General features: G+C 41.4%; 1 protein-coding gene across 8 annotated transcripts in view; it reads left to right on the forward strand.

Annotated features, from left to right (window-relative positions):
- The window catches only part of CFAP20DC (CFAP20 domain containing), a 271,330-nt gene that overhangs the window by 9,796 nt on the left and 247,079 nt on the right, over positions 1-14,455 (forward strand). For 5 of the 8 annotated variants that reach the window (XM_084840501.1, XM_084840499.1, XM_084840500.1 and 2 more), the window contains 3 exons: positions 5,217-5,251; positions 8,135-8,224; positions 11,579-11,672. In XM_084840501.1, coding sequence (XP_084696627.1) covers positions 5,231-5,251; positions 8,135-8,224; positions 11,579-11,672 — 205 coding nt within the window. In that variant the 5' untranslated portion in view covers positions 5,217-5,230. The remainder of the gene's footprint in view (positions 1-5,216; positions 5,252-8,134; positions 8,225-11,578; positions 11,673-14,455) is intronic. The other 3 variants (XM_084840507.1, XM_084840506.1, XM_084840505.1) reach the window with 1 other exon arrangement.

Here is a 14,455-nt window from a genome sequence, read left to right on the forward strand (position 1 = left end):
ATTGTGGGGGTTCCGCTAAGCCTGCTGATATTTCCCTCTTGTGTGTCGCTGGTGCCATTTTGCCTGCAGAAGGATCCACACTAATCTCTGGAAAAAGAGGGAACAATTTTTACGAACATAGTCTAGCTTTCTATTTGTTCATCAAGTCCCGTGTTGACTACTGTGGGTGCTTCTAGATGGAGTGCTCCTGGTATTACCAGTCATTGGTTTTCTGCTCTACATTAAAAGGGAAATGGCCATTGATTGTCAATGGGTGTCTATTGCTTTTTTAGTGTGTGTGGATCTGACTATGTTCTGTCCATCTAGTGGGCACAACATAGACCAGTGGGCAGTATTGTCTTCTGTCCTTTCCTGATTCCTCATGGTTGCCAGGCAACCCTTCTCCTGACATTTTGAAGTGGGTGCTCCTGGGCACCATTTTAGCACCTTGTTTTTGTGTATTTTAAAGTTGTTGTTGTTGCTGCTGCTGCTGTTGTTGTTTCACAATCCAGCTAGGAAATTCATGGCTTGCTTTTTCTAGGCAATTTCAAACTCCCCCTTGATTTTTCTGGTCAACCATTTCTCAAACCCCCATGGCTTCTCCTGACATTTGAAGGGTCTCCTTTAACTTATTATTTCCAAACATTGTTTCTTCAAATGGAGAAGGGAAGGCAGCAGTTGAAATTGACAAACTGTTTGTCTCCCAGGCAGCTTTTGCACAATTTCAGAGTGTCCTATTCCACCATAATGACACTTTAATCATCATCATCATCATCTAGCACCGGTAAGAGAATTAGTCTTACAGCCAGATCCTACACATGTTTACTCAGAAGTAAATGCTGCTATGTTCAGTAGGATTTCTCCATGTTTTATACATTTGGAGAACCGTTGGGAGAGGGAAAATGACTTGCTTTCCAGGACATGAAACTGGAAATGCAAATCAAGCAATAGAGAAAGGAGGGGCATCCCTAACACGTTATCCACCTTCTCCACGGAGGACAACTCCCACTGTGCCTCAGTTGTACATTTTTCTGACCAAACCTACTGAAAAATTGCACTGCTGTTTCACTCTTTTCCTCCTTGCCAGTTTTTTGTGGTTAGTAAAAGATGGACGCAGCAATGGAAAACATAGGCTGAATACAAATGGATCACAGCATCGTCTGAACCCTCCGTAAAATTCTGTGAATGAGCCAGGGCAATTGCACTGTAAAAGTCTTGTGTGGAAGCACCCTCTAACTGGCAGTGGCTCTCCAGGATCATAGGCAGAGATGTTTTACCTCACCTTTTACCCAATCCTTTAAACCGGAGGCTCCAGGTATTATGTTTGTTTGTGCACAGCACCAATTGCAGATTGGAAAACAACAAAGCCAGTTAAGGACTATAATAGTAAATTTCATTTTAATAGAAGTTACTCCTTTATTTTGTGTCTATAGTTTACACAACTTGTGCACAACTACCAACATCATCCTGGCTTTCCAAAATCAAATATTTATCTGGAAATGTCTCTTTCTCCAAAGTCCTTGCACAGTTCCTCAGAAGGCTCAGTGGGGAGCCATGGCTGCTGTTATGTATATAGATAGATGTGGATAGATAATTTCAGTATCAGGCTTTAAAATAGTACTGATTTATGTGAAGATGAGACGTCAGTTTATCACACATGAAGGGCCATAGTATCTTTCAGGCAAATGAATTTTGCATAGTGAATATTTTAAACTAACTCTATCATAATGCCATCTATTCCCTCAAAATACAAGTTAGCATAATAGATTGTCTTAGTAGAGTGTATTAATGTTCTTTATTGACTATCAATGTTTGAATACCAAAGTAAAAATAATAGTCTTTGCAGAGAACTACAGAATAACAAAATAATGCATGTCTCTCTCTTAATAAATATGTCCTGTTAATTTTTAATACATTGCAGGTTTTTTATTCATGCATAATTGTGGATTTTGATCTGACAAATGATTTAGATTGCCATGTTCATAGTTCAAGCCACGAAGAAATTAGGTAGAATAGGCCCCCATGAATCAGCCCTGAGAAATCTGAACATAAGCGTTCTGTAAAACTAATTCAGAAAGGTGGGATAGCTTTACATGAAAACAAATGAAGGATGCCTCTTACCATGAAAAGCAGCTAGAAGATGCACCCTTGCATATTATTAGAACTTGAGTATCACAGCAGCCATGCAAATTAAAGTTACGAAAGTTATTAGCCCACAAATATTTTTACTAGTCTTTCTGTCCACCAATATTTAATGGTAGTCATTTGTTGGTGTCTGTTTGCTGCAGTTGCCAAGGGAAAATGGATCCCATAGCCTTGTCTCCATAAGTGATGCTTGGTGGTCCCAGACTGCTCATGCCAAATGTATGGCAGTCTAGCTACCGGGATGAGTTGGGAAGGGCTGTTAATCTTTAGGAAATACTTTAAATCATTGTTCTTTACTGGCAGTCCAGTATTAAGCACTTAATACTGTGCTCTGATTATCTGCTTGCAACACCAGCCCAATATCCACTTAAGCCCAATAAAGATAGCAGTTAAGCACACTGTATTGTAAGCATTTATTTGCTGCTGTAGCAAGTCTTATATCATTATTGTAAGTGCTGCTTAAATATTTTTAAGATGTGTAAGAAACATCACCATCAGTTCTGGATTAGTTTGATGCAGCTTTATATAACTAGGGATGCATGAACATCCTACTGCTGGCCATGAATAGAAATGGGCTCCTTTGAGCAGTCCATTCAAATTTTCAAATGGTCTGATTCTCTCTGCTACCTTATCCTTAAGGGAGAGAAGAACTACCTTGGGAGTCAGAATGAGGTATCAAGCAATGGCCAAAGTTCCTTTGAAGATAGGAGAGGCCATTAGGCCTGTTCTCTTTCCCCCAGAAAGGGAAAGTGTGTTTGTGAAGTGTGGAAGAAGCTACCAGTGTAATGATATTGTATCTTTTCCCATCAAGGAATATGGAAGTTGAACTGTGGAAAACAGCGCTGGCTACTTCTGTCAAGGATCATGGAATTCAGCCTTCATTATGCCAGTAGAAAAAGATTCCGCCTGCGTTTTCTTCACTTTAAAAACAATCACAGTGGGAGTGAGAGAGCTGGAGGCCTGTTGTGCCTCTTCCATATTTGAAGGAGCTCCCACGTTCTGCTCCATTCTAGGGCCCCGTCTACATGTGGCTTTTACTCCAGTTCTACTCCACCCCCAAATCAATAGTATCAGATGACTCATGCTGCTCTCCATAGCTAGCCCAGCGATTCTTGCCCGAAATCCAGTTGTTGTTTTTCCAAACTCATTTTGTGTTGGATTCTCCTGTCACAGTGGCTTCAGTGCTGTCTGGGAGTCTGTGTGACCTCAGCTGACTTCAGCACAGGCTGGTGGAAACAGTGCTGATCGGCAGAAGGGAAAGTAGCATGGGATGAGGGGAGAGCAGAGGGGTAAACATGTCTACCTGGAAGTAACTCATTGCCTTTAGTTCCACTTTGCCAGCCCTACTGTTTTAAAACTGTGCTGCTACAAGGGAGCACAGCTGAGAGACACTGGCTCAGTCACTGCCTCTGACTTTAAATAGTCATTGGGCGTGGAAGTGGGGAGCCATCCCTGCTGTTTTGAAGCTGTGCAGCTATGAAGGAGCGCAGCTGAGAAACACTGGCTCAGTCGCTGCCTCTCACTTTAAGTAGTTATTGGGAGTGGGGAGCCAGCCCTGCTGTTTTGAAGCTGTGAAGGAGCGCAGCTGAGAACGCTGGCTCAGTCTCTGCCTCTTGCTTTAAATAGCCATTGGGCTTGGGAATGGGGGGGGGGGCAGCCCTGCTGTTTTGAAACTGTGTAGCTATGAAGGAAACAGTGGATGCCTGTTGATTTGAAGCTGTGCATCTAAGAAAAGGTGGATGCCAGGACAGATGATTTTCATGAACATGTACATGTACCTGAGAGAACACCTTCCCTACCAACCTGCCCGGTCACTGAGGTCAGAGGGCATGGTCCTGGTGGTTCCACATGGACCTATGGCCCGGTTGGAGTTCACCAGGAGAAGAGCCTTCAGTGTGGTGGCCCCCTTCCTGTGGAATTCCCTTCCTTTAGAGGTCAGGCAGGCGTCAACATTGTGTTCCTTCCGACGCCTCCTGAAGACGTCGTTCTTTCAAGAGGCCTTCCTTGCATGACCAGCTGTGGTTTGTTGAACTCCACTTTGTTGGGATTTGTCTTTTTAAAAAAATGTTTTAACTCTTTTAACCATTGTTTTATTCTTTTATCATATTGTTCACCGCTCCGAAATCTTCTGATGAGGAGCGGTATATAAATATTAATAATAATAATAATAATACTCAGAAGCACTTCATTGAGCCCATGTTTGTTTGTTGCGGGAGGGAAGCCTGTTATTTGGGCAGTTAATATACATCCAAGACAACGTGCTAGTCGCTCTCCGTCCTTGCTGGCTCTGCACTCTCTGCTGTCAGTGCCTCTTGCACTCCTGCTCATTCTGTTCAGTCTCCCAAGTGGCAGCGGCTGCCTGCTCACCCCCCCCCCCAACTAATGCTTGAGTTCCCATACACACTGCAAAAGCGGAGGAATACAGCACTGCGTGTACCATACAAAGAGCTAATTTGATTATGTGAAAACGTGGATTTTGCCCAAATCGCTTCACAAAGTGTTTTCATTTAGATTGGCCCGTGATCTCAAGGTACTCTTTCCCCTTGGGACAGGGTAGTAGGCAGTGGAGGATGGGGTGCGTATCAGAATCAAGGCATGGGCCTGGTACAGACACCTTGCTCAAATTTCACAACACTCCTACAGAACTTACTTTAAGCTTCTTTAAGTGGTTTCAGTGAAGTGATTTGGTACTCTCAATATTCACATTATTTTTCTTGATGTCTTTTGGAATTAACTTTTAAGCTTCTGTGTATTCTATTGGAATCTTGTCTCAATTGCCCTTTAATTCATTATATTCTTGAATGACTGTCAGAATGGATTGATGTTTAAGATTGGGCTCTTCTTCTGGAAACAGAAGGAGCTGAACTTGCTAGCAAGCACAGCCAGAATGAAGAAAGCCCAGAGTAAAATACACTTCTTTCTCTTCTGAAATTATGGAATAGTGCTAGTGCTAATCAATACTCAAAGTATGTGTATGCTTGATTTTTAGTGAAGCCTTTTGTGGAATCTCATGTTATGATTATTTTTTCCCCCAGTGACTTTTAGAAGCACCATATTGCTCACTGATGTGTTGAAATAATTTTTTCCAACAGAAATATCTGCCAGGATGTTCAAAAATGAATATCAGGTAAAGTAGAAATGTTTCTAATTCTTGTTAACTTACATATCTTCTATAAACTTGAAAAAAGAACAAAATACTGTAAATGTTCGTCTGTAAGTAGGTCATTAAAAATTGTACTTTGATCTGCAAATATTCTATAGATCAGTTATTTTTTTAAGTTTTTTTTGAAGAATTGAGCAGGAGTCCACAAATGTTGGTTATCCTTGATACTCTGTCATTATTTCTGGCCTTTCTCAACCCTTCCTTCTCCAGAATCCCCTGACAGGATCAGAAGACTCGAAGGAGGAGATAATTAACTTCATGTTGGCATTGGGCAGGCAGTCATCAGGAAGTGATTAATGGTTGCTGATGACAACTGCACTTGTGGAACTCTGGGCTTGACACTGCATTCCATACATGAGTAGTTCCTATTATCTTGAAGTTAACCATTTCATAAGTTGCATATTCTTTCACTTTAATTCGCTTTTTGGGCCCGTGGTCACATTTGGCAATTTGAGAAACTGTCCTGGGCATCACCTGGGTGTGCTGAAGATGAACGCATCTGCCTGAAGCCACCTGCCCTCTTAATTTTCTATGAATGTCTTTGAGCCCCATGTGTGGCCCAGAGGTATTCATGGGAAAAGAAGATGTGAGTAGCTAGAGGCTCTCACTTTGCTTTGAAGAGATCCCAGCTGCCATTAAGAAATTTTGTTATTAAAAAATATAATAAAAAGTAGGAGGGGTAGGGCACCTCAGCGGGCTCCAAGAAAGGTGTTCCAAGGGCATGCTGGTGCCAATTCATTACATATGTAAACTGTACATTAGGTGCACAAGTATGTCTTTCTTCGGCTTGTTTCTGATGAATCAGATGTACTTGGAGTCTCTATGTGTGGGGCAATGTCTGAAGAAATAACTATATTCTTTCTAGTAAGACTTGTCAGATTGAAACCTGGGCTATAAGCCATAGTAAGATGTTTGTGGGTAGGAGTGTTTCCTACAGACTAGAGGTTGTGCCTTGGTGTGCTAAAAGATACTGAATTTATTTGCTAAATATTGTGGGGATTCCAGGCCCATTGGCACACCCAGGAAATCACAGAACAACTGTGATCACAGAAGAACTGATCGTCTAGGGCCATGAATTTCAGGTTTTTAAGGGAATCCTTTCCGTACTGAGATGTCTGTCAAGGATGCCCTGCATATTACAGAGAAATCTGGAACCTACTTTAGAGCACATGCCTTGCTTATATTGGCTTAGGCCTGCTGCTTGTATCTTTCACCCTGTGTGAACTGAGTGTTCTCTAAAATACATCCAGGTCTCTTCTGCAACTTGAATTGTGGTTAGATCAGAAGTAGCAGTGATGCTTGGTTGCTGTTATGGTTCTTCTTTATAATTTGGATCCAGTCCTGCTCCGTGATGCCTGAGTGATGGTGGTAGGCAAGACTGTTTTTTGCCTGCTTTGGCTGGCATGCCATCTGCACTCTTTCCTGGAAAGGTCAGGTCTGATCACTGTTGCCTGTGTTTTTGTAACCTCCAGATTGGATTACTGTAATCTACTTTGCATGGGTCTGCCTTTTGAAGATTCTTCAGAAACTTCAGCTAGTTTATAACACTGCAGCTAGAGTAATAACTGGGACTTGGTTAGTGGAGCATATTGGGCCAGGATTTATAACAATTTTATTGGCTCCCAGTTTCTCTCAAGAACTAATTCAAAATGTTGATTTCATTGGTTGATGGATGCATGGATTGTAAAAAGAGATATACTGTTTTTCTTTAGAACAATCTCAAGGTGCCTAAGAACTGATATTAAAAATAATTTAAAAATTAACAGTGGAAGGAACTACAAAAATAATTACACAGCAGTGAAAATGCCCACAAAACTACAGTAGCACCAGCAGCAAAGACAATAAGTCACCAAATGTCTTCTGAAAAAGCCAGGTCTTCACCACACGATGAAAAGTCAGCAGCGATAGTGCCATGCAGGCTTCACTGGAAAGGGCATTCCACAACAATAGGGCCATTAACAAAAATACTTTTTCTCTTGTACCGACCTGACACACCTCAGATAGCAGGAGAATGTGGAGCAGCCCTCTGCTGTGGACCTGAATGTACGGGAGGGTACATTTGGGAGGATGAGGTCCTTAAGAAAATCGGTTTCCAGGCCATGTAGAGCTTTAAAGGTAAAAATTAACATATTGAACTGGTACTGGGGGAAAATGTGTAACCAGTGAAGATGATCCAATATCAAAGTAACATGCTCCATTTAGCGAGTTCCAGTTAAATTTTGCTGGCAGCCTTTTGGAACAATTGAAGGTTCTGGATACTTTTCAAGGGCAACACCATACAGAATGCATTACAGTAGTCTAATCTGGGAGTAACTAAAGTGTGAATGTCCACAGCCAGGTCCATCTACTTCAGGAAAGAATGCAGTTAGCAGAAACTAGGAAAAAGCACTTCTAGTCCCTGTTGCCACCTGAGCATCCAGGTGAATCAAGCTTATAATGGCTGTTGATGTGTGAGTTTCAAATGAATACGCTTGTGATTCAAGTATTATAAGGGAAAAGAAAGGAAAGGTTCCTCCTGTGCAAGCACCGGGTCATTACTGACACCTAGAGGGTCGCCGCTTACGCTGGTGTTTTCATGGCAGAGTATAGCGGGGTGGTTTGCCATTGCCTTCCCCAGTTGTGACTACCTTTCCCCCCAGCAAGCTGGGTACTCATTTTACTGACCTTGGAAGGATAGAAGGCTGAGTCGACCTGAGCCGGCTACCTGAGACCCAGCTTCCGCTAGGATCAAACGCAGGTCGTGGCGAGAGTTTCAGTTGCGATACTGCCGCCTACCACTCTCCACCACATGTAAGCACAGTTGTAAATGAAACCACATTGGGTATATCCTTCTTTGTTTTATTTCAGGGTGGCCCATTTGTTGAAATCTTCAGTGCTCAAGGCAAGAATCCAGGAACAAAGTGGAAGGTTTTTGGCAGTCCATCGGTAATTGGGAAAGTATGTGTTATGGAGGAATGATAAGACCTCGGAATATAAACCATATAAAATGTACATGAAACTTAAAATTAAAAAGTCATAAGAGCTTTGACCTGACTGTGGAAAAGTTGTCACTTTCACTTCTTTTACCATGACAGAATAAATGACCACGGGAGTTAGCACTTCATGCCTACTTGCAAATGAGATTAGTTACAGCTATAGTTTTACATCTAAAAAATTCTAATAGAAGGAAGCTCAGAATAGCTTAGCTTTTCTGATTACTGTTGGATCAAGCCTAGGACCAGTGGATTCTAAATTCTATATACTACTGTATGATGAATTTATATATATAGTATCTCCATGTTGCATTCCAGACCATGGTCACTATTCTTGCGGTTTTCAGAATGGGAGAACACTGGCTTCATCTGGTAGTTTTGACTTATTTTACACTTGAGACTTTTCTCTTGGTTAATTTGCTTTACTAATTTCTGGGCAAAGCAGTGTAACCTTTGTTTCTTGGTTCTGCTGTATCTGCCTGTTTCTCTCTGTGTCTCAAACTCTTGGCATGATTTCCATCCATGGGAGCTACATTTTTCTTGAACAGGTTTCCCAGGCTTATAGATGGAAGTGGTGCCTTTACTTATAGGTTACTGCCCCATGTCAACCCTAGTGACAGAAATAAAATGTCTCCTAGATTTTCTCCCTTTTTGTGAATCTGAAAATGTCTTAGGTGGGTAGAAATTTATATTTCTGAGTCTGTGTTTCTTAAAACAAAATAAGCTGCATTGGTCCATAAGAAAAATTCCAAAATCCATGGTCAGGTAGTACCTTTATTAGGACCAGTAAAAATGCACAAAATTCTGAGTGAAATTTCAAGATTTCCACATTTCTTCATCAGGCTGGATGTTACAGAAAGCAGGGGGGGAGGGCGCATGGGAGAAGGGGGGAAAGCTGACTGGATATTGTAGTCATAAAGTCTATATGGTCAGAGTCTAAAGATGAAATGTAGGGGGAGGCACACATTTAAATGGGTTAATTAGGCTCTACGAGGTTTTATACAGGTTTCAGTTCTGTTGGGACAAAGAAACATGTAATGGCTGATTTCCCCCGGTTTTGAAAATATAAAACCCAGTTGTTACTCAGTTTGTCTTCTTTTTGTTTCTTGAAAGGCTAAATATATCTTATATTAAATAGTTACATATAGCTACATATAGTTACATATATAACAATAGTAAAAAAAATTCTCGTTTCTAGAGAAAAGCCCTTTTTTTTTTAAAGCTTTTAATTATGGCAGGGCTTTGAGTAAAGTACATAAGCTAGAAGGTAGGCTCAGTTGTCCATATCTTTAGAATTAAACTAGATATGATGTTAGCCACATCTTTCAGTCCCATGACTGAGATTTGTCTGTTCTCTTTTTAAACACAGCAGTTGTGAAGGCCCCAGGTCTGGTTTGCAATGTGGGGAGAGAGTTTTTTAACCTTTTTCCCTGTGTCATTTTTTTCTGCTGATTCCCCTCCCCCCAGATGCTGTTTGCCCCAAAACAGTACATGGGGGGGGGGGGAATTTTCAGTGTGAAAACAATACAGGTAGGTAGGAATAAATTTATTTTTCCATCCTGAGAACCCATTTCTCTTCTTTGTGATCTACTTTGGATGCTCACTTCCTTCCGTTTTCTTGGCCAGGAATGGGAGCCTGCAGGCCTGCTGTATCGATATGGCAATTAGGGATGTCGGAGAATTTCTCCACGAATCTCCGGGAGGTCGAATGCCAACACATTCGGCCCCCCAAAATTGGTGGAGAAACGGTCTGCCACCCCCCAGAATGGGACTTACCTTTGCCGAATGTCACTGGCGGCGGTGTGGCGGTGGCCAGTCTTCCGACCGGCTGCCACCACCTCCATTTCCAAGTGAAAAAAAAAAACACACAAGCAAACTTGATAGGCTACGTAAAGATTTACGTAGCCTATCACGGCTAGATTTTCAAAAAACACCGTGATAGGCTACGTAAATCCTTATGTAGCCTATCACGGCTGACTTTGGGGGGGGGGAAGTGCGTATGCAAATGGCGGTGCCCATGGGCGCCGCCATTTGCGTACGCACTTTTTTTTTTTCCCGAAGTCAGCCGTGATAGGCTACGTAAGGATTTACGTAGCCTATTATGGCTGACTGCAGGGACGCAAACGGCGGCGGCTACGGCCACCGCCATTTGCATCCTGGCCAGCCAGGAGGATTCGTGGCCGGAAGGACGGGGCGCCTCCCCCCCAAACAGAATTTTGGCCAGAGGGACGGGGCGCCTCCCCCCCGGCCAGAATTTCAGCAGGGAGGGATGGGGCGCCTCCCCCCCGCCCAGAATTTCGGGGGGAGGGACGGAGCGCTTCCCCACCACCACGAAGCAAGCTGCGGGATCAGGTAAGGGACTTTCGTCATCCCTAAATACAGTGGTAGTAATAAAGCCCCCAGAGCTACAGACTTGATCCCAATTGGGGAAGGGGGGCTGTTGCTGGTGTTTATGAAAATAAGAGGAGAATCCTAAACATGGGATTAAAATATGTGGCTAAAGTTACCTCTAGTTGAATCCTTAGAGATTTTGTTTGTCTCCCTTCCTCTCGCCTACAGTTGCTAATGTCCTTTCACTGGACCTGTGGTTTACTCAAGTGGTCTGTACCATCTTTCTAATAGGATAGGTTATTGTTTATAAGTATTGTTATAAGTATTAAATATGAATGCTTTTCCTAATGCATAGCATTTCACATACATTATATCAGTAACCCTAAGAATAATCCTGTAAATAGGACTGGTTTTTCATGGCACAGAGACAGTGATGAGGAAAGGTCACCCTCATTATTTTCTGCATGTCGGGCAGCTGTTAAAGGCAGAGGAGCAGGGAGAATAACAAAATAAGTAAGCTAAATTTTAATGAAATGGGAGATGATGTCCTGACATAATAACAACTTTGGGTTTTTTTTGCCAGAAACATTTAATTTTAGTATGATACTTTTATATGTGGATCAAATGTGCATTTTCTGAGTTTACTGCTGAGCAGTGGTGGCAGTACACATTCTCTTTAAATACAGAGAAAAGTAGGGCCATAGTATGTGTTTATTTTTATATTCCACTTTTCAATGTGTACCAAGCCCACAAGGTGGCTCACAAAATTAAATAACTATTAAACCATAATAGTAACCCCAGATCTAAACCAATCCTTTGCAATCATCTTTAATGAGGCAAGCACTTAGTGTTGCCAACCAATTCTGCTGTCTTTTGCCCGTGGTGGACTTGATGTCTGATAAAGGCCCTGTATTTGCAGTAGGTTCATGTATTTTTTCAATTGCATTGTGTGCTCTTAAGGATGATATGATCTTTGTTGGTTTGCTAGGAGTTCGATAAGGAAGTGAAAGGCTTCGTCTTTGTTCTAGAAGGAAGTAGTCAAACCAATAAGATGCAACTTCCTAAGGAAACAAGGCAAACTCGTAAGTACAAAATCATTATACCCCCCCCACACACACACACACACTACATGCAGCCTAACTGCATTTTATGATATATATCATAAAATGCAATCAGTATTAGTTAAACTAATGTTATGCTACAAATACAAAGTTTGGCTTGTTTTATCTTAAGCTAGGATCCTCCAATGTTAGAGGAAAATCTGTATTTCATTTTCAGCAAGAGCTACTTAGTCAGAGTTTCATTTGCCCTGATATTTTAATTCTCTCTTTCCTTCACCTACTGCTGTTCTGAGCTGCTGTAGTATGGAGAATATTGTGTGGTACTTAGGTGTGGTAAATCTTTACTTGGTTGTAAAGCAAACTGGGCAATTTCCAGCATAACCTACCTCGCAGGATTGTTGTGAGGATATAATGGTAGGGGGTGTTCCTGTATGCCACCCTGAACTTCTTGGGGGAAAGGCAGGATAAAATGGTAAAAAATACATACATCAGGCATACATTTGCCATGTGACTCTTAAGAATGAGAAGTCCCTTCGTACTGAAGGAAATGTTGCCCTTTACAAAGTGTTTATTTTTTAATGAGCCAAATGTTTTCCTTTCCTGTTGCCAAGTTTAATGGTAACAGGCCATATGTGAACTTTGGCAAATCACATAGGCCCACTAAAGATGACAAATAACACCTCATGCATTCTCTAAAAAGAGCTGTAATCCTGTTTTTCTTAATGTTGTAAGGCTTGATGAATTCTCATTAATTTCATTTTTAGGGAGAAATATATATTTCTTCACTTTCTTCTTTTTATAAATAAGGCTATGAGAGTTATGAAGGCATTCCCTTGAGCCCTACTGAGGAAAGCTGGTGTATACAAGTCACTTTTCTCACAACATTTTATCTCTTAGATCATAACTTGATTTGTGTGAAAGGACTGTCATATATCAGCCTTCACTGAGGGCCCTCCCTGGTGATCATTTGATAGCTTGACAGATACACAGTTTATTATGTAGAAACTGGGTGCCTTCCCTCAAGGAAAATGCTTGTGTTCTAGGGAGATTGCAGCTTCCCACTGTGGGGAAATATTGTGCTTTCTTTCCCCAACAAGCAGTCATTGCAGTTTAGCATGCTAACTGGATAATTCCTTTTTTGAACAACTGGACACCTCTTGATATTGGCCATGGCATCACTGATGATGTGCAGTGTATCACCACTTTCAATGTGCATGCCTTGTTATGGTCCTAGCACCAGTACGTGAGCTTTCACAGGATCTAAAACTGACTAATGTCAAGGCAAGGTCTGAAGAAGAATCAGATAGATGGAGACTTCGCAGGAAGTCTTTAGCCTTGAGATATTTGCATAGTTGTCCAGGTGAAACTGACAACGGCTATTTCCAGACAGTGTCTTGTTGAAATTAGTCCATCTCGGCTCCCCTCCCCCCACCCCATCCCCTCCCCTCCCCCAAGTCTGGTTCAGGATTGTGGCACTGGGGATTTAAGCCTTTTCCCCCTTGGCTGTTTTCCTTATGAAAGTTCTCCTGCCTCACCAGTACTTCTACCCTATGGGGGAGGTTAAGCTGAGAGATAGTTTCAAAGCAGTCTGGGGATTTTATCTTAGATCTCCACAGTCTTTGTCTGACACTCTAAGATCACCATACTGGCTTCAGCAATCAGGCTATGTAATTTGTTTAAGACACTGGTGGCAAACCCTAGTTCACAAGTCATGCCGTAGCTGGCCTTGTGTCTTTCTTTGCTTAGAAAGCAGAGTGTCTGAGTAAGAGAAAATTGACTTTCTTTTGTCCTTAAATTTGTCACTGATGAGCCAGTCACACACATACACCGCACGCCCTCCACATGGAGGCAAGGTGCAGGTAGCATAGCTTCCAAGCATACTTGAGCTCTGGCATCTTACTAAGCACTGAGAAAATATGGGCTAAGTTATGCTCTAAAAGCAGGCAAATGTGAAGCATTAATAGTATATTTTTTTGTCTAAAGTGATTAAAAGGTACGATGGGAATTCTGGAAATTGAAATGGAAGTAGTATGATTCCATATGCTAGTCATATCACTGAGTATTATTGTGCCACTAAATATTTTCTATGGTAGTCACAATAACAAATGGGGTGGTAGCAATGAGTTACAGTGTAACTTCATATGGAAATAGTCTTCAATAAATGAAGTCATTTTTTCTGTATTTAGAAGGTTCTTTAAAAAATGTTTTGCCGCATGTGTTTACAATTTCTAATGCTCATCTTTGCTCATATTGTGTGTGTGTTTTGCAAAGATCTAGAAAATTAGCCATTTATTTTGTTTTTGAAATTATTATATTTTGGAAACAGAGGAATTATAATTAGAGATAATGCAGCCAAATGCTACTGCCATTCTCTCAGGCAAAAAAGATCTAGTTCCATTTCTGCCATGACAGCATTATCACTCTGCCTCTAGGTATGGTACATTGCTCAGTCTATATTGCCTGGTTTGCTTGTTTAGAAGAAGAACTCAAAGGTATCTTTTACTTTTTTGGGCTGTGGTGTTAACAAATGCCTTCATATTTAAAAATGGTCCAAAATTCATAGAATCATAGAATAATATCATAGAATAGTAGGGTTGGAAGGGGCCTACAAGGCCATCGAGTTCAACCCCCTGCTCAATGCAGGAATCCAAGTCAGAGCATCCCTGACAGATATTCAGGGGTTACCCGAACAGGAAAAGGATAAACTTTTTCAGCACTGATAAAAGATATTTTGAGCTGGTTAGGTGAAGTTACCACATGCATATTTCATTTTCATGTATTTAACTTGATTTGTATAAACTTTT

Source organism: Heloderma suspectum, chromosome 2 (assembly GCF_057233095.1).
Source record: "Heloderma suspectum isolate Gila_16-S chromosome 2, 16-S_ref, whole genome shotgun sequence".
Lineage (NCBI taxonomy): Eukaryota > Metazoa > Chordata > Lepidosauria > Squamata > Helodermatidae > Heloderma > Heloderma suspectum.